At 38.5% G+C, this 21180-nt stretch overlaps 1 protein-coding gene across 1 annotated transcript in view; it reads left to right on the top strand.

Moving 5' to 3' along the window:
• The window catches only part of LOC101853171 (cytochrome P450 2C15), a 23766-nt gene extending 3700 nt beyond the window's left edge, over window positions 1-20066 (top strand). The window contains exons 2-12 of the mRNA XM_005100880.3: window positions 3367-3627; window positions 5547-5619; window positions 6108-6189; window positions 6726-6838; window positions 7662-7829; window positions 12171-12292; window positions 15427-15551; window positions 16297-16412; window positions 17601-17728; window positions 19018-19214; window positions 19785-20066. Of these exons, the coding sequence (XP_005100937.1) occupies window positions 3425-3627; window positions 5547-5619; window positions 6108-6189; window positions 6726-6838; window positions 7662-7829; window positions 12171-12292; window positions 15427-15551; window positions 16297-16412; window positions 17601-17728; window positions 19018-19214; window positions 19785-19963 (1506 nt within the window). The 5' untranslated portion in view covers window positions 3367-3424 and the 3' untranslated portion in view covers window positions 19964-20066. The remainder of the gene's footprint in view (window positions 1-3366; window positions 3628-5546; window positions 5620-6107; window positions 6190-6725; window positions 6839-7661; window positions 7830-12170; window positions 12293-15426; window positions 15552-16296; window positions 16413-17600; window positions 17729-19017; window positions 19215-19784) is intronic.
• Window positions 20067-21180: the final 1114 nt, after the last annotated feature.

Here is a 21180-nt window from a genome sequence, read left to right on the forward strand (position 1 = left end):
AAGAAGAAGAAGAAGAAGAAGAAGAAGAAGAAGATTAAAAATACAACAAAAAGAACAACAAACAAAAAACAACAACAACAGTTCAAAAACCCATTTCAAAAAGACTTACAAAAACATACACACGGACCAACAATCCCAAACTACAAACAAGCACACACATATACACAAGGGGCCTATAAACAACTGTGAAATATTTTCCTAGCTCTATCCCCCGCTTCCAGCTTGCTGTGAGGCCTTCTCTTTGCCACATACAGACCAGCCAGGCCCCGTTCTCGCCCGTGAAGACAGTGGCCGGCCGGCCTCAAAGCCCGGGGCGTCTGATTGCATATTTATGTTTTACCTCCTTTGTGTGGCCGCGGCACTTCTATTGGCTGGGCGGGTCGACTCGGGTCAGGTCAGGCCAATGGGCAACTGGACACCGGATTGAATGTCTATGTGTGTGTGTCTGATTTGTAGCTGTGAAAATTCTAGAGAATATCTATATATCTTATCGCTCGTGTGTTTGACATCAGGGTAACAACTCAGTTATGATGAGACTACACAACAAGTCCAGGGGAGCACTTGCTGATATCTACAATGGCAAGCCTATTTTTCTCAAAAGGCAACACCAACAGCGATTATTTCTGTCCAAATTGGACCGGCGATGTGCTGGGAAATTATGGATGCTCTTGCTCTCATATTGCACCAAAATTTAGATATAGACCTGCCACGTCTTAAAATTTACTTACAAATGCATTCTTATGACGAAATTATAGCTGCATTAGACGAGACACAACAAGGAACACTAATTCCTTAAAAACTTTTAAGACTTGGTACGTGACAGATAGAAGGAGTCATGGGTAAAAACTAAGGATTTTTGTTCAAGACCCAAATCTTTTACGCTGACAAAGATCCCTTTGTCTTAACATTCTCCCAACTGCTAACTGGTGGCTTCATTCAAAGATACCTTATGGGCGGGGGAGAGGGGGGGGGGTTAAATTAACGATTTTTGGGTCAATTTAAGGTCTTCGGACTTTTTACGTATTATAAAACTCCAATCACTTGTAAATCTAAAAAAGTGCTTATTCTTCTTGTTACAATCATCATCTTTCAGATGTTCTGTCATAGAACTTTCATTTTGCCTATTATGTAACAGAATGTCGTTTTTTCTCAAAACTTCAATTTTTGATGTTTTTTTTACATCTATTTTTTTTTGGGGGGGGGGGGGATTCCAATGAAATTTTCTGGGATTGTTATTCATACCATAACCTAACTTAATACAGGTGGGAAATAAAATCGATGCTTTCATGAATGAGTTACATGGATTAATATGTAATCGAATTCAGAGGCAAGAGCAGGGGTAGGTCAGTTATCCGACTTTAACTTTTTTCCTGTTTAAGATATTTTCCAAGATCCCAACGGTATGAAATTTTGTATTGAGTATATCTATCAATTTACCAAATTTGAACAAATTTGGTTTGGTAAATAAAAAATCCTTTTTACTTTTATGAAAGCTGTTTATTTTCAATATGGCGGCCGTTACCATGGCAACCGTACACTTAACCAAAAAAATTAAAGTTACATTTTATGTTTTCCTGTTATACCTCCTTGCTATAGGGCTTTATCTAAAAAGACCATCGTTACCGAGATGGGTTTATAACCCCCCCCCCCTTAACACTTGTTGTAGCCAATGTGCTAGAGTGTTCTTAAATTACACTCTGTCTTTTATTACTAAGTTTGCTTGTTAAAGTCAAATATGATCTATATTTCATGTTCACTTTTCGATTACTATCCAACAGAAATGGTCGCTTTTAAGTACAAGCGGGCTAACCCAGATTTCGGGGTTTTTCAGAAATCTTGACCTACCCCTAAAGTGGACATTGCCCTACCTGTAGGAGAAGCTCGGTTTCATTGGTGTGTATATTTGTTTATATATAGATAAAACTTCCTTTGTCTTTTAAAGAAGCTGAACAAGGGGCAAAAACTTTACCTTCGATTTTCTCAAAAGCAGCATTTTTCGGGATAGCCTCTTAGTGCTTAAAAGCGACCAAATAATCAATGAATTGTCACCTTATACTTAAATAATAATAATAATAAATAAATAGCATTTGTATAGCGCATGTCCCCACTCGAAAGCAAGCTCTATGCGGTTTACACTATATTGTTACCCCAGCAGACCATAGAACACTCAAAAACATTCTCAGCTTCCTAGGAAGCATACAGTGCAAGCAGCCAGTTAAGCGCTCAAACACTAACAAATTGACAAGACCTTTCAAAGTCTATAGCTGGGTACCCATTCCAACCAAGGTGAAATGAGGAAAATTCATGTAAAGTGTCTTTCCCTAAGGACACGACGTCGGGCCCGCGGCTTTAACCCCGAACCCGCAACCTCATGATTACGAGTCCGGTAGCATAACCACTAGGCCACCGACGCCACTAGCCTATGTGTGAAACTCCGATATTACGAGTAAAAAAAATTATTATACCGCTAAAACTAAAATACGTAGATCTATTTAAGTTGTTCAATGTTGCCAAAAATACTACCTCAGAACAGGCCTTATCGTTTATGTCATCTTAATACCGTTCTTGTTCCACTTATTGTTTGACTCTGGTCATTTCTGGATAACGATATTTATCTTCGTGTTGTAGAAGTGTTAGTTGTCTTGCACTGGAACCCGTTTACCATCGTATCTGGTCTTGCCATAATGGGCTTTTGTCATATGTATGTATCAAAATCTGGCCATCTCCATTGCATTGTTGTCATCTTGCTGTGCTGGTCCGCTGGATTCATTCAAACTTCGATTGTCGTGATCATGTCAGATGAAGATATAGATCTATATCTAGATTAAATGTGTGCGTAAGGGTGGCCTGCCCTAAGAGTTTCCGAAACTCAGTTTGTTTCTAATTATTTTATTTTTTTGGTATGCCAATTTATCTTCTCTATTATAGAGTCTAGAATCTAGATCTAGATCTAGAGATCTAGATCTAGATAAATAAATCAAGTAGAACTTTGTACATAGGCCTATAATTTGTTCTACTGACTCTGTGACTAGACATTGGCCTAGGCTAGATTCTCCTTTTTGTGTGCCTTGTCTACTTTTTTTTCTTTTTTCTCCTAGACTCTAGAAGTAGATCTAGATTCTAGATCTAGAATTAAATCTAGATCTATTTTTCTTTACTTGTTGCTCTCCCAAAAACTCTTTAAAATGACATATGCCTAGAAGGACTTCCAACACATTATAATACAAAAAGAAAGGCATGTATATCTGTTTTGTACTCCTCAACACCAGCCATGCTGCCTTTCTAAAATGCTAAAAGTATGATTTATATATGAATATATAAATGGTTACAAGGCTCTTTCCTTCTTTCATTCTTTCCAAAAACTAGGTGACAAGTTTGATTACCGAGCTATCTGAGCTGCTCTTAAATAAAATAGCACATCACCATGTTTTGGGATATTGTACAAAGCTTTGGTTTGAGTCCTCTGGTGTTTGTGGTGCTGCTGCTGACCCTGGTCTACTTTTTCATGCCTCGGTCAAACCAGCCAGTCAACATCCCTCCCATCCCTCAGAGACCGTTCCCATTTTTAGGACACTTTCCAATGATTGCAAAAAACCCGAGGGGGAAAATGGAAGAGTGGACTGCAAAGTAAGTCTTGTGATTGTCATTGGTGTCTATTAATAGCTTTGAATAATTTAGACAATATTTCAAGTAATACGAGATATTTCATTTTGGTTACTAAAATGTATAGTGCGTACATGAAAGCAAAATTGATCCATGCTAATACTAATAGCCTACTACTAGTAGTGCAATAGTGTGACCTTCTTGGTGCTTACAGAGCTAGTCTTATATTATTATAGACTTATATTATTATGGATGGATGGATGGATTTAGAGAGATAGACAAATCAATCAGTTGATAGATAAATAAATAAATTAATAGTTGTAGACAGATACAGTATAACACGGAATGCTCGAATACGTCGAGACGGGCCTCGGTAGTTTGAGAGATCCGTAGTTCGAGGGATTTCTTGCAAAGATGAAGAAGAAAAAAGCAGGATGGCAGACACAGTTCGATGGACGCGGAATTTCAAATCTTCTGTGTTAAACCTATCCGTGTTAGATCTATACTGTATATATATATATATCTATTTATGTGTGCTCACTGAGTGCTCAGATGCATAGATCACCTAGCACCATGGCGGTGTTCGTCCAGTGGTGTCCCACTCCTTGACGCAACAGGCTCTATCTTTCCTGGTCTCTGCTTTGATGTATTATTTCATGAAGTCTTAGACCTCTGTTGGATTTTACATTTTCAATGGATGATGCTGGAGGTCTTCCCTTATTTCTCATTGTCTCTATTTTTCCCAGCAGGACAGTTGTTGTTCGAGGGGGGGGGGGGGGGGTGTTTCTGTTTGTGTTATATGTTATATATTATATATATTCTTTAATTCCAGCGGGTCCATCTGCTCCAATTTCATTGCCGAACAACGGGCTATCACCAACACAGAAACTACATCAACTACTTGTTTGACACTAACCCACTTGCTACCACAGACATCGTTATCTTTACAGGCAGCCTTTCAACACTAGAGACACTTGAGAGTGGGACTGATGTGAACAAAGATATATTGCACCTGATTTGGAGTCTACATAATTTGATAAGTAGGCACCACGTCAGAGTAGTCCTACACTGGATTCCTGCCCACACTGGGATACCGGGAAATGAAAGAGCTGATGCTCTGGCAAAGAAAGGAGCTGGCCTCCCTCAGCCTGAAATTCCTACGAATTACACCACCTGCTGCCAAATGATCAAGTCAAACCTCAAGGAAGAGTGGATGAATGATTGGGCCACAGGTACGATAGGAAGGAGGATGTATGGCCACATGAATAAACCACTGGTCAAAGATCCAATCAATGAGTTGAGGAGGGGAGATCAATTTATAATCTTCCAACTTAGAACACAACACGTACCCCTCAACCAACATCTCAACCGAATTGGAGTTAAGCAGTCTGCTGCCTGCCCACTATGTGACTACCCCTCAGAGACTGTGGAACATCATCTGCTCTTCTGTAGAAAACTAACTGATTTAAGGGGATGTTTTCTTCCCAAGCTACCCCACACATCTAATTGCCTCTACTCCTCAAGACAACAATTAGAACAAACATGCAACTATTACCAAATGGCATCATGCAGAAGAGTTAACGTTCAGATGCTACTGGATCGCTAACAACAACAACAACAACAACATATGTGTGTATAATATATATATTATATATCTGAAAAAAATCAGCAAAAGGAGACTCTACAATCTTGGTCACACAAACAGAAACATCTTTTTATGCATGTTCAGTCAAAGTTGTAATGCAACTTTATGTTACGAGAATAAATTGGGTGCTGGTCCACTTGATGGTCTATTGCAAAAATGTGGTCAACCGTAAGTCCCACCTTACTAAACACAGTTTACCTGACAGTTTACAACAAAGGAATAGACTGGCATCCATTTTGCTCTCTGTGCTTTATGTGCATCTCCCTTAAGTATCATTTGTTATGTCTTGATTCAACAGATCCGGCAATATATTCAGCATCTACATCGGAAACCAATTGACAGTTGTTTTGAGTGGATATGACGTGATGAAGGTATTGTTCTAGTTCTTTTTTGTTCTAAAATTGTGATTATAATCATTAAATGAACATCTGGTCCATGATATTTGTTTTTCCAGACAAATTCTTTCTTTTCTTTCAAGGCTGAAATAATCTGTATCATTAGCCATACAGAAGAGTGCAAACTCTCAAAAAAATAATGGAACTTATTATATTACTGGTAGCTGGTTAGTATAGTGGGAGAGGTTTGACACCCACAGACAAACAAAAATCATCTCGATCAATCTCTTTCAAGGTTACAAATGAAAGTAATACTTTTGATGAAAAACACGAAAGTAATTCTTTTGGTGTTAACAAATGAAAGTGTGTGTGTGTGAAGCAATTCAGAGAGTTTCTGTCTCACAATACAATATGTTTCATGTAAGGCTTATCAAAATCGTACTCAAATTTCTTACACATTGTTTGGGAGGGACAGAATAATCATGTCATAAATTTTACTCAGTTTCAAGAAATTTTCTCTACAGGAAGCTCTAGTCAAGCAGCCAGATATATTCTCTGATCGACCCAAGTTATTTATCCCAAGTTTGACCGAGAATGGATACAAAGGTGGGTGCTTTTTTTTCTTGCCTTTTTCATGTCTTGTGAGTGAGAATCTGTGCTGAGAGGGTTGTTGAAACCGTACCTTTTGCCTAGTCCTTGTTGCTGTGTCCTGTGTGTCGTTTTATTCACTTCACAGCCATGTTGACTCAACATATCGAGGATGGTTGGAACTTTTCTCTGACAGATCTTATCCATCTATTGTCATTAGAGATTAGTGATGTCGTTCATTCCTTTTGTATTAAGCTCCACTTGAGTGCTGGCGACTGTTCCAGCAGAGCATTCTTGAACTTTGTTATTTGAGTTAGTTTTCTGTTTCTTCTACTTGACACAGTTGTTTAGGAGATTAATCTTGACGTATAGATCCCTCTATTTGAGCATCTTCAACATGTTGAAAAGAGTGCCACTCTCACTGCACTTTTCCTATTTTCTATCACGTATCTTTCCTTTTTCATACTATAAACATATAGACCACTAATGTGTTATTATCTTTTTCAGATCTCCAACATTCCTTTTGACTTTTTCATTTTTTTCTTTCTTTCTAGGTATACTACCAGCTTCTGGAGAAACCTGGAAAGAGCAAAGAACAGTGACTCTGTCGATTCTGAGGTCATTTGGCATGGGGAAAAACTCTTTGGCTGAAAAAATTGGAGAAGAAGTAAGTGTGCATTTTTGGTGCGGTTTATCTGCATTTTTTTGTTCTTGCTTTACAGTTTGTCTTGTGAAACAGTATCTCAATAAATAAATGAAAAATTCTATGAAATTTACTTTCGTTTTTCCCTTCTTCTCTTTGAAAATTCTCAATTAATGCTCCTAACAAATATTTGAAGACTGGACCTTGAATAATGAGGTTCATTTGCATGAGAAATGAACCTCTTGAAAAATGTGATGTCCGATTGCTTTTTACCTAATATTTTCATGTGGTTTGATCAAGACATCGGCTATGGAAAGGCGACGGACTAATACACTTAAGCACAGGATTTAGACTACGGAATAAAGGCAGGGAGGGATGAGATTTGAGTTCGTAGTATAGGGGAGGAGGAATGGGGGATCGTAACCTTACAAAAAGGAAACAGGCTTCAGTTCAGGATTATATTCAGACCGAAGAGCATTGGGATTGAGTTTGTATTAGTGTGTGTATATAAGTGTGTTGGTGTCTGTTTTTATATGTGTATATTTTTGGTTGAGTGAAACGGGAGAGGGACAGAAGGAGGGGGGGGGGAGAGGAGAAAAGCTTTCAGATCGGGATGTTTTATACCATCTTGTTTGTATTATTTTCTCCAGGACATCGCACTTCTTGCACAGTGAATTAAATTTCTAAACTGGAGAACATACAAGTTGCCCTAGCTGTGGCAAGCAAAAATTGTAGTGATGTGTTTGACCAAACACAGTCATGTACAATGATGATGTAGACAGGACCCTGACTTTCTTCTCGTTTGAAATTATAGTGACCCTTGCATACCGGTACTTTATTTTTCTAGGTTGAGGCCTACGTGGATGCTTTGAAGGACTTAAAGAGTGAGCCTAGCAATGTCAGAACACTGACCAACAACTGTGTGTCTAACGTCATCTGCAACATCATCTTTGGCAAGCGATTTGACCTCGGAGACCCCTACTTTGTCCATTTATTGGAGATTCTCAATGAGCAAGTAATATTAACGATGAAGATGATGATGATGATGATACTCTCTATAATTGTAACTAGATTATATTGCACATTTCCTAGAGAGAAGGCTAGGCTTGTTTTCTGCAAAAGAACCCTTTCATGAATCCCTCTCCCTCTTACTCTCTCTCTTTTTTTCTCTCTGCTGTCTGTCTGTCTGTCTGTCTGTCTGTCTGTCTGTCTGTCTGTCTGTCTGTCTGTCTGTCTCTCTGAGTGTTTGTGTGTATGTGTGTGCGCGCGTGCGGGCAGGAACAGCAACTATTCTGCAAGGCCAATTGACGAAGGGCACAATGAGACGATGTGCTAGACCAATGGTTTTCAAAGTGGGCGCTAGCGCCCCCTTGGGGGCGGTAGCGACAGTTTGGGGGGCGCTGTGACAAAATTGGGCGATTGGGGGGCGTTGCGGGGGCGGTGTTGAATTTTCATGAAATGTAAAAGAAAATAAATAAATAAATGAATAAATAAAATGGTGAAGGGAAAGAAGCCACATAAAACAAACAGAATAAGCTGATAAAAGTCAAAGAAACGGTTATCTTAGGCATAGTTTACAAAACTGCTTACTACAAAAAACTTTCTTTCCCAGCACACAAAGCCCATAATGATGAGATATTCACGCCTGGCAAATTTCAACAGTTTTCCCTTACGAATAACTGGCCAATAAAAGTTTTGATTTGCCTGTTTTGCGCGAAAGTTATTTTCTCCTTTGTTTTGATTTGCAAAACTGACATCTTGATTTGAAGCCAGTCGATCGCTGAGTGACAATACCGTTCAAAGATGTATTGATGGGATGTCAGCAAATGTTGAGGAGTCATTGTGCCAAATGCATAAAAGACGTACGTTCAGTTTTTAGCTGGGAGAGTCCACTTTGCAGGGAAATGAAGCTTTGCTTTTTGCTTATATGCAGTTCAAAGAGAGTGAGGAAATAATGCAAGAATTGTTATTTGCGAAAATATTGGAAACATACAAAAGGCGAATCCATTTTCAAATTGGTCCAATAATTTTTCGAGGAGAAACAGATCCCTCTGACCAATAGTTGCCTGAGAAACAGATGGGGCACCGTTGATGACAGGTCCGTACTGTTTATTTATAAGCGTTTTAAAGAAATCAGCCCCATTGACATTCACAGACAGCTTGACGGAGACACTGAATGAAGGGCGGGTGTCTGACGAGGAACTAGAAATATACCAACCACCACAGAGATTTGCATGCTGATTTGAAGACAAGGGTTAGTGATATTTTTTAACTGGAAATTTCAGACTGGGTAGGCCCTGCTGGACCCATTCAACACTGAAACATGTGGTAACTTGGCAGTAGCAATTGAAGAAGAGCTTCTGAAAATGAAAAGTGACTTTGAAATCAAACCTTTGTTTAGGAAGTCGTACCAGTCATTCTGGTTGAAGACTTGTGGAAGACAATTAATATCTCTCCCTGTGGGAAAAGATCAAGAAGCTGTTCATCGCTTTTCCCCACCTCCTATCTAGTAGAAAGGGGATTCAGTGCAGTGGCAAGTTTGCTAACAAAACAGAGGAACAAACTAAGGATCACAGAGCTTGGGGATTTGCGTCTGCCACTTTCCAGTCTGAAACCCGTTGGTTTCGTCTCACAAGGTTCATCCTTCCCATGGGGGACTCTCGTGGCATAGAGGTTAAGGTGTTGGCTTCTCATTCAAAAGGTCCCGGGTTCGAATCCGAGTGGCGACCGAAAAATTTTCTTCTCTATATTTGTCTCCTTTCACCTCATTTCCTGCTCTCTAGCAATGTTCTGTCGTCTGCTTTCGTCTCCTCTTTCTACCCCCACCCCCTCACCTCCTTTGCCCCTTCCTCTGGGCTCCTGATTCTTTCTGCAGCCTTTCTACTGCTACTCCTTGGCTTCTTCTTACTGCTGTCTTTCAGCCACCTCCTGATCTTCTGGTAGGAAAGATCCTTCTCGGACAAGGGCGAAAAATCTCGGAGGACCCGTGTGCAAGTTGCGCACGTTAAAGATCCCTTGGTGGTCTAAAATCGATAAGAGTAGGCTTCGGCCGCCACCCGGGCAAAATTCCAAATTTCCTACCAAATAAAAATATTAGGTGTGTCCCGCGCGCTCATATGACCTATGCAGTTGCGAGCGCCGTAAAACACTTTACAAAAACAAACATCCTTCCCATTAAGTAGGTGTTAGTGACTTATTTGTATATATATATATATATATATATATATATATATGCTTACTCCATAGTTTACCCTTACTTGATACCTCAGTGTGTTTTATTTTTATTTTTAAGGTGTTGGCCTCTCATTCATATATACTCACTTGTTTAATAGAGTTTGTTATGTGCATGTGTTACCGCTGCTGCTGAAACTGATGATGATGATGATGATGATGATGATGATGATGGTGATGATGGTGATGGTGGTGGTGGTGGTGGTGATGATTACAGACTAATATCCAAGCATACTTTTTCTTTCTTGTGGTTTATGTTTTTAATTTTAGTAGAGGTTTTACGGCGCCTGATAAGATCATGATATGAGCGCCAAGTGGTTTATCACATTTGAACAACTTAACATATTATTCTTTATGTTTTGCTATGGATATATACAAATCACAGGCCACTTTATTGCATCGTGTTGATGGGAGAAAACGTTTCATAAAGATAATGACAATCTGTTTTCAAACCAATGATCATTGATTTATTTGTGGCTTCCTTCTAATATTGGGATAATACACGTATTAATTCTATTCAGAACCAAATCATTAGAATTTAGGCACGATGTAATGTACCCTGCTGTTTGAGCTCTCCCTTAATCTGTGATTGTTAATATTCATGTCGTTATGTCAGATTGATAGTTTGGGCGGAGTGGAAGGGGGGGGCGGGCGCTGGGACTCGGTTGGGTGAAAACGAGAGCGGTTGGCGAAAACAGTTTGAAAACCACTGTGCTAGACCAAGGTTGCGCTAAATCATTTACACCATTTATGCATCAACACCAAAGCGTGTTCAGCTTTCCCCTTCCCTCCCCTGTGTACACATTTGACACATCATAAAATTTTAATGTGTAAATAATCATCTAGGCCTACTGTGAGTTATGTAGGAGCAATGCACCATCAATGTTGGCTTTTTTTTTCTTTTTTTGTTTTGCTTCATCTTCTTTTTTCTCCATTCTTGTCCATTTGTTTTTGGGATGATGTCGATGGTTGGATCACTCTTATAGCTAAGCATGTCTGTCAGAATGCCTGTTATAAAAGAAGTTTTTAATTTTTATTGTAAATTAAAAGAGATTGAACAAAGAGATTATAAGCCTGCAAAAGCCAAAATCCTGTTATAAACGAGACTGTTATAACACACACACACACACACACACACACACACACACACACACACACACACACACACACACGTGCACGCACACATATTTGAACACACATACCCACACACGTTCTCACACATACATGCACTCACATGTGCGCGCACGCACACACACACACACACACACTCACACATACACACACACACACACTCACATTCAAACACTCAAACACAATAATATTTTCATACACCCAAGTGCACACTTGTTTCTTTCTTGTCCCTGTATTACCTGTATTACCTGTCCTGGGCAAAACGTCATTGCACACCGGACAGGTCCATAAGTGCTCAGTTCCCCCCAGCACCAAAGCCCGCAAGGTATCCATACTGATTGTTCCAGTGGCTGTCTGACTATGGCGACGTCTTTACTTTCCAGATAATCGTTCCTTTCTTCCTTATCCCCTCTCTATCCCCATTTCCCGCATCCTTACGATTGCGTGGTGTTCTGCTGTCTCCCTGTCTTCTTCATCCCGCAACTTTTTCTCCAGGGTCCTCAACACTTCTCCTTTGTCAAATTTCACCTCACCATCAACCACAGCACTGCCTTCCAGCCTATCAGCCTCCTCATTGCCTTTCACTCCAGAGTGCCCAGGAGAGAATATCCACGTGATGGCTCTAAGGGATGAATGTTGTTTTGGGTTCATCCATTCACTCCGAAGAAGCCCTTTCTCAACCCTTCGCAAGATGCTCTGGGTGTCTGTGACAATTATGAGATGACACCTTCTCAGCCTTTTTTTTTCAAAAAATGCGTTTACAGCCAGAGGCTTGAAAGCACAGTGATGACGTTTCATTCCTTTAATACTTGTACTTCTTTTGGGGCATTGCTTTCATCCCATCCGTTGCCTAACACTCTGATTACCCAAATGATTTGAAATTATGAGGAAAAATTGACTGAGCGGGGGGTCAAAAGTGGCTGTTTGCTTCCTACTAAAGTTTGAGTCCTGATTTTTTTGTTAATTTTGAATTGAAAATCTCCTGTTTCAACAGGTTGTGCTAGTGGGTGAAACGGCCATCCTTAATGTATATCCATGGCTTCGTTTTCTGCCTGGTGACTTATTTAAGGCAAAAAAATTGCTGGAGAATTTTAACGAGGTTCTCAGCTTTGTAAAGTGAGTATGTTAATAAATGTTTAAATTATTTTATTGTCTGTCTGAATCATGCTTTAGGTAACGGCAATGCTTGAGTACTTTTGTTTTTTGTGATGGATTAAATGCGTTTCAGTGGGGGGGTTTGAGAGCCTCTGCTGTTTGTATTCTGTTGCAGCTTTTTGGGAGTGCATATGTTTACTTTCTAATGATAAGGGGGCTTTTCTTTCCAACAAAACACAGTTTATCACTGGTTTGAAGAAAATTATATATGAAAATATTTCCAAATGTTCTCAAAAGTAACATTCCAATGCAACTTATACAGTATTGATTCTAAATGTTACCTTCAATATAATAGAGTGGATCATTTTGAATTTCTCCTGCAAAAATGATGTCTTTACACATGTTTCAAATTTTGTTTGACAATTGTGTCAGCATCACAACTGCCATTAAAGGGGCAGACATTCGTGGACAAGGCTAATTTCCTGGCTTCTTTTATAGATGTTGCTTCCTGAGCAAAAGTCTAGACTCTAGATTTTTAGTCATTTGACACAGCTTTATTGAAGAGGTTTTGTGCAAACTAGTATTAATATTTGTAGATGTTTAGTCGTTTAAATTTATTTAACATTTTTCCCCGACATTCTCATATTGTAGTAGCCACACTCTATTGAAAATGCCTCACACAAGGCTGTGCCGACCAAAGGTTATAGGTTTTGCTAGGCAAATATGTAAATTGGAAATATTATATGCTGTCCTAAATGTAACTTTAGAATCAATGAAGAGCACTAGATGCTCAAACAGAATTCAAACCGGTTATTGTTGTCAATTATTTCATTCTAGATTACTAGATTATTCGAAGGGCCTAAAGTCCTACGCTTATTAAAAAATGATACGTACTTATTAATTATCCTGTGCAGTCCCAATTCTTGGGGGGGGGGGGGGGGGGGGGTTCTAATGTTCTACGTTTGTTTTCGTTTAAGGTGTTTATTTAATACATTTTAAATACTTTCCTGTGTTCATTTTTCTTCGACATTCCTCAACACATTTCTTTTATTTCTCACATTACCTCATCGACCGATCTTTTGGTCTGTTTCTTTCTATTTAGACTATCATAATTTTTAAAAATCTTTTGTTATGTAAAGAGAAATGATGACGTATAATACATTTTATCTAAATAAATGGAGAAACGTTTTATTTATTTCCTCCACAAGCTGTCCTGTAAATGTTCACCTTTCCTTCGAGAAATCGGCAATACAGCTAAACAAATCTCCCCAAGTTTAAATAGATTTTCTTTTTTTGTACAAGAAAGAAAATCACATGGACTATGTATGACAAGATAAAGAAAAATTAAATTGACTAATACGAAAAGCATGTAAAATTTCAACATCTTCATTCCCCTACTTGGATGAATTGTACATAACAGCTTGCACTAAGAAAATTAATTCCATCTTTTTAGACAACAAACATCCCTTGTTTCCTCAAATAAAAACATCAGTCAGAAGTAAAAGACCCATGCTTCTGATCTGTAACAAAGAAAGATACAGAAGGTCATTTTTACCATCATCTATCAAAATGCTTCCATCTTAACCATCTTGTTTAGTGTACTTACGACCTTAGAGCATGCATCAAAATAACATTGAGTGTGTATCTAGCTTACGATTATTATTGTTTATATTGCTGCTCATTTACATTATGCATGTGATTGTAAGCCTACTTGTGTGTGCATGTGTGTGCACATGTGTACGTGTGTGTGTTTGTGTGTGTTTGTGTGTGTGTGTGTGTGTGTGTGTGTGTGTGTGTGTGCGTGTGTGTGTGTACCCATGGTGGAACACCAACCAATGTGCCAGAATCTGGACAATAAAGATGTATCTTATCTTATCTTGTCTTATGTGTCCTATGGTACTGGTCACAGATAGTGGGATGTGTATATATTTATATCTTCTATCCCACTAAATGGGGGCTCAATATCCCCCCCCCCCCCCCCCCCCCACTTGTTTGGTACCTCTGTATTTTTGGTGTGAAATAAGTGGATGGCTTCTTTTGTCTGCACTGTACTTACCACATCCTTGCTGTCGCAAGTAATCCGCTTAAGTCCAAATTTTTAGAATGTTCGATTTATATATCCTCTTAAAGCTCTGTCGAAGATGCACCTTTCAACATCAACAAAATGCAGTAATTATGCCATGGCCAAGGCTTGGTTTTCTTGCTTTTCATGATTTCTGATAGGAACAATTAACACAACAAAAACTATTTTCCGTCTCTGGTGTAAAAAGTATCCAAACAGACTTAAGTGGATTGCTTGAGTCTCAGACAGTATCTTTTCTCCAGTCTTTTTCATACCAAACAATTAAACAATAAACTTCCCAAAACCCCACTATGTCCAGGCTACCTATTAAATAACTTATTTATGTTAGGTAAAGTGTTAAACTCCTGCACATTTCCTGTACATATTATAGCTCTCTGTGTGCAATCACATTTGTTTGTTGATTGGAAAAGATAAAAATAAGATAATGCTTAACCCTTCATTTGAAAAAATTAACCCAGTACTTTCGTCAGCTCCTGCAATCCAAAATATGAATACATAGCATCATATCAACTCAAATATATGCACATATACAAGCACACATGTACACCTTCCTCCTCCCCCCCTTTGTTTTAAGGTCCTTACCCCCCACCCTATACACACATACCATACACATGCAACACTGCACTCATACCTGCAATATTGTTCAGCCTTTCATCTGCTTGTCTGTCTGTCTGTCAAAATTGCTTTGAGTGTTGTGTTGGGTTCTTGATGCTTTTTCTAAAGTTTTATTAATCTTTTGTTTTTCCTTTTGTCTGATGTTTCCACTCTATAGACAGTTGCCTAAAATGTAGGGACACTGACAGCACAAGATTGATAGAATCAATAAAGATATATTTTTTTAAAATCAACTCTAAGAACTTTCTCAGGCTGCATACGAGGATACCTGCTTTTCAAAGCTATGTTCACAGTTAAAAATATAAGTGAGTGACAAATTATAAGAAAAGAGAAAAAAGGGAGAATTTTGAATATATGGTAGGCCTACTATTACCAGTATACTAGTGTTACCCAAGCTCTTATATATTTTCTTGCTTTGAATCTTTGTATGATTTCTTTAACCTGTGTGAAAATTCAGTGACCGCTACGTAGTGCCGATGAGCAAAAACATTGATGAGAACAACACAGATAGTAGCCTGATAGCTGCCTACGTCCAGGAGATGAGGAAGAGGCAGTCAAGTGGAAAGCCAACCACTATGGATGGTTAGTAGTAGTAGTCTTCTATATTGAGTCTTAGTTTATCTTGCTTTATTTTTTACAAATGACATGTACTTTAAATCACTTTATATTTTAGTTTAGGTAAATTACTTATTTGTTATTCAGTTTGACAGCCATGTAATGTGAAGAAATGGTTGAATGAGACACAGGAATAGTACAATACTTGCAAGGACAATTTGTTTCTGCCGATGATTCACTTGTACTCTATTGTTAGAAACTAGGACGTTTTTTTACTGTGAAGATCATAATTAAAGCTAAGATATGCCCCACAATTATGTTTTATTAGTAATTATGGGTTTACTTTGGAAGGGAAAATAATCCAAATATAAGTATCATTGTACAAAATAACCATATTTGTAAATGTTAAATGAGCTTCTTAAAACTGAACTTAAAACAATATTACTTAAACGTGTTGGAGCGAAAACCTATATGTATGTAGTGTAAGGTGCTACGTAGATTTGTAAGTGTAAGTAGATCTCAACCTTACAATGTATTGTTGTGAAAAAAGAATTGCATACGAAATAAGTATATTTGCTATCAGTAATTACGGAAAACAACTTGAACTTGCTAAAGCATGAGTCACACTGTGAATGAGCAGCTTAGGTGGAATGCATGAGGGCACATATGTGAGAAGCATCATGGAAAAAAAATTATTGATTGTGATGAAAATGATGAACTAAGGGTTGTGAGTAATGTTAACTGATTGTTGTTTTTTGTACTTCATGGTCAGATGGGAACCTGACACGTGTGATTCTTAATCTATTTCTGGCTGGGACTGAGACAACCAGCACCACCATTGTCTGGTTTTACTTGTTTATGATTCACCATCCAGATATCTTAACAAAGGTAATGATTTCTTTGAGTGTCTGGTTGTTTGTTAACGTTTTACGACACCATTGACACAGTTAAGATTATTTAGGAGGCTTGGAGGAATACTGGTCTGAGGGGTATACAACATCCCAGCTGATGTCACAGATCTTTGATGCAATAATTTTCCTTTTTGAGAAGGAACTCATGTCTACTACATACAATGACCAACGATTACAGCCCAGGTACCAATTTGAGTGTTAGAAAGAGGGAATAAACACAAAAGTGTTCTGAAGTATTCTAAGAAATGGACCTGAAAGAATGAATTGTAATTAAGGATTCAGATGGAGTTGCTTGGGTTGAAGTAGAAATAAAGTGACTGAATCAGGAATACAGAAGTTGCAGTCTGATTGAAGTAGTGCGGTTAGAGAAGAAAGAATTACCTACTGAACGCACTCTGTGGGATGTGTATTGACAACGGTAGGCAACTGTCAATAAAAATAATAAGGATAGGGGGAGGGTTAGCCGGGAGGAATGATGAAACAGACGAAAATTCCTGGTCATGCACTGGTCACTGATCCCATAATCCACGAGGATTGTAGGGGCGCTGTATGACAGAGAGCCTCTTCAGATGCCTCCACTTTTCACGTGTTTGTTTTTGCAAGCGCATGAGTTAAGGCGAAGGATTACCCTGTCCACTCCGCTATGTTGTCCGCTAAATTCCTACATGTTAACAAAATTTGCGGGAATCACTGTGTCATGGGAAGCTGCAAAGCACAGAATAAAGAGGGGCGGGGGGAATAAGAATTTGAAATCCTTTCAGTTAAGAGGAGTTTTGTGTTACACGGGTTTGTGTTAAACAAAGTATTACATAATAATATGTATGCCTGTTTAACAGTAGGCCTCATTTGGAACCTGAATTCTCTTTGGTGATATCCAAACTCAGTGGGTACTGAAAAAAATATCATTACGTAGCATTATTATTTTGTCCACATGTTGAAGTTGGACACCCTCGTACAAGGCAAGGAATCGGTCTGTTCAAAAGTGGCGCATTTGATTCTCAGCAGGATGATAGGGTGAGAGGAGCATTTTCCAGAAAAATTTTGATTCCACTCTCGTCAACTCAACATCCCCCCCCCCCCTCTATTGATTAGAACATAAAATCTCATCTTTAGCTTTTGCATTTTGACTTGAAAACTTTTCTGTTTGACTGTTTGATCCACCCAGGTGTATGAGGAGATTGAAGACGTGGTGGGCAGAGAGCGAGCACCTTCTATGCTTGACAAACCCAAACTGAACTATCTCAATGCCTGCATCATGGAGACACAAAGATTAGCCAGCATTGTGCCTTTCAGGTAAGAGTCATACACTGTAAAACTACAACCGTCAATTTTCTCTAAATGTCCATATGTCTAATCAAAATGATGAAGCGCCTCCCCCACAAAAAAGGGGTGAAAAGTAGCCCTTTTCTATAGATCTTAATGAAACTCCTGTCGATTCCTTGACTTTATACCATAGTTACTGTGAAAGAACATTTGTTGATGTTTGTTGTGACATATTACAATGTGTTGTGACTTGAGTCATTGCTTCTGAATCCATCAGCATTTTTTTCAAAGTCAAGTAAAATCCTTCTTACCCATATTTAGTCGTTTTAGCCAAATGAGCTCATAGGCAACGTGCTAATTTTGCACCTTAGAGGTGTTCAAAGAGCATGCTGAATAATGGTCAGAAAGACCTGTGCGAAATTTCAGATCAAATATACCAGAAATAATTCTATGGAAAATTAAGTTCAGTTGCTCTTTCACATTCTACCAAAGCATTATCAGTGAATGGTATTTACTGACTATTTTTGTTTGGTGCATAGTTAGCTTTTTACGCAAGTCGCACATCTCTCCCCACTGTTATTTCACATTTGTAATGGATCGGTCCAAGTTTGTTTTCTGAGTGGTATGGGTTCAAATTATCAAAATCACAAATGTTTCAAATATTGTTTACAGTTTTGCCAAGTGATTGGCTTTCTAAAAGTGTCGTTGGATCAAATTCTAGAATGTTGTAAAAGTTAGTTTTTTGTACAACCAGTCTTTTAAGTACCCTGAGCATAATGGGTTTTCAAGTTTAGACAAATTGCAAATTGTACACACACCCTAACACTTTTGTCCATTGATTTACCGCAGTCTTTATTAATGTCTGTGGGTGGTTGGAGAATGCCAGTGGCAGGTACTACTTACTGTTCCTTCTGTTGTTTCTGTTCGTATGTCTCACTCTGTATCAGCACTTAATGGCAGTTGACATGTCAACATGCTTTTCTTTGCTCAAACTAAAATGTTAAATACATTTATATTATCTAACAGTGTCAGAACAGAATATGTCAGTGTTTAACAGCTCGGATCACTTGGCCATTAAATTTCACATTACAGTCTAGCTCACACATAGCAAAATCAGAGGGACATGGAAACCTTTTTCGTTAAATCATGTACAAATTTTGCTATGTATACATGTTTTAAATACAAAGAATATATAATAAATATATATATATAATATATGTATGAGATAAAATTCAGGATCTGAAAATGTGTTTGCTGTGTGCGTGTTTTGCAGTGTCCATGTTCGCTATATGTGTGTGCTAGACTGTTTAACATTTCAGCCTTCAGCATGTGTGCACAAAGACAACAACTGTCCAGGGATACACCATTCCAGAAGGCACTACTGTAATTCCCAATCTGGATCGTGTCTTGTGGGATGAAAAAACCTGGGGTGACCCTCGAAACTACCGCCCAGAGAGATTTCTGGATGGTGACAGAAATTTGAAGAACTATGAAGAATTCGTACCTTTCTCTTTGGGTAAGTTTCAGTTATTTGATCACATTGATATAAGATAATACTCTTGCTAAAAAAGATGAAATCATGGGGATTGTTTTGTGGTTGGTGCCAATGAAACTTACTCAGTGTCAGTTACGATGTGTTCAAAGAGTTAAGTTCTTTTTTTTTTAACTTCTGATCAAGTCAAAAGTATCTTTTGTTGGCATGCGAAAACACATGACACTTGTTGAGAGCACTGTTAGCTCAGTTGATAGTATGATGAATAAGAGTCGTGGCAATGTTGACTTGAACCCATTTCTAAACTTACTTTGTGTAGAACTAGTCTTTCCCCCTTCTCATTACTAAATTGATACCACCTCTTAAATAACACAAAAACTGAGTTTTCTTGATAGTATAACTTAATGTCAAATTTCATGCCACCTATTACATAAAGTCAAAACTGAAGATTTTTTACAGTTAGTTAAACTCAATGTCAAAATTCATACAACCTCTTAAATAACGTAAAAATTGAGTTTCCTCGATTGCAATACTCTAAAACTCAAGGTTGCTATTTTCGGTTCTAAATTTGGGTCTGTTTCTCAATATCCTCAGGTCGTCGGGTTTGTCTGGGCGAGTCTTTGGCCAAGATGGAGCTCTTCCTCTTCCTGGCCGGGATCTGCCAACGGTTTGACATACAACCTGCTGTGAAGGGTCAACTCCCACCTCTCAAAGGTGTCTTTGGCATCACTTCAGCCCCAGAGGCTTACAAAGTCAGATTTGTAGAGAGATAAATATAATTAACTTTCAGCCTTTTGATGTTATAAAACTATTACCTTCAACATAAGTGTATAGCCTTGTACTTGTAACAACAAGAATGTTGAGTTGTCGGTTTGTTGGGGGGGGGGGGGGGGGGTTTGGGGGGGGGGAGGGGCGGGTCAATCCCAGCTTTGCTTGTCATACATTGTTACTCTAGGAAAAGTCGTTTTTCACTATTAGTAGTATTATAAGTATGTATATATATATATATAAGTATTATATGATTATCGTCAGTTTACTAAGCTGCAAATGGATACTTAAAGATTAGTCAAAATGACTCTGTGAATGATGGTGGTTTTTTATACAAACTGGTCGGCCTTTGGAGCTATTGTGACGTTCAGCTTTCTCCAGGAGAGGATACACTACAATTTTATTAAATAAATAGTTTGTATCAAACGAAGATATGTATATATGTAATGATTTTTAAATGTTTAAAGACTTGAAAATGTATCTTTTGATAAGAACAGAGATGAGTTTTGCCATGTTGCTCAATGAAAGAATATAAATATTTTTTGGTTGTAAATAAAATACATTTGTCCAGATGCTTCACACATAATTGTGTCTTTGGTTTCTACTTTCTCTTACCGTGGTTCTGCTTTTCTTCATATCATTTGAAGGTTTTTATACCCTTCTATCACTTAATCAACAGTTGACACTATAGACTTAGAAAGGCCTTACCATACCTCAAAATTGAGAGACAGAGGGACAGAGAGAGAGAGGGAGAGGGAGGGAGAGGGAGGGAGGGAGGGAGAGAGCGAGTAAATAACCTATCCAGTTTTGATACTGGCAGGAAACATATAAACATTCTCTTCATTTGTCGTTCTGCCTTTTCCTTTAGTTTTCATACATGCTTTAGATGCAACTCTTACTCACTACATTCTTAAAGTGTAGCGATATTTCGACGGCATGCCGTCTGAAAATCGTAGTTGATATTTCCACGGCATGCTGTCTGAACATCGGAAGTCATATCTATACGGTATGCTGTCTTGAGTCCAAAGATCGGAATTGATATTTCGACGGCATTGGGTCTGCTTGAAGTGTATCAATGCAAAAATTGTGTTTGTTTTCCAGACGACGAGTCGGGTGATCATACCTACCCGACACGACCCGATCCCATCCGCAAATGGGCACCCTACTGTAGGGGGGGGGGGGGGAAAGTCTTATCTCCATTTTGCTTGCACAAAATAAATTG

Source organism: Aplysia californica, unplaced genomic scaffold, assembly GCF_000002075.1.
Source record: "Aplysia californica isolate F4 #8 unplaced genomic scaffold, AplCal3.0 scaffold00264, whole genome shotgun sequence".
NCBI classification, from domain to species: Eukaryota; Metazoa; Mollusca; class Gastropoda; order Aplysiida; family Aplysiidae; genus Aplysia; species Aplysia californica.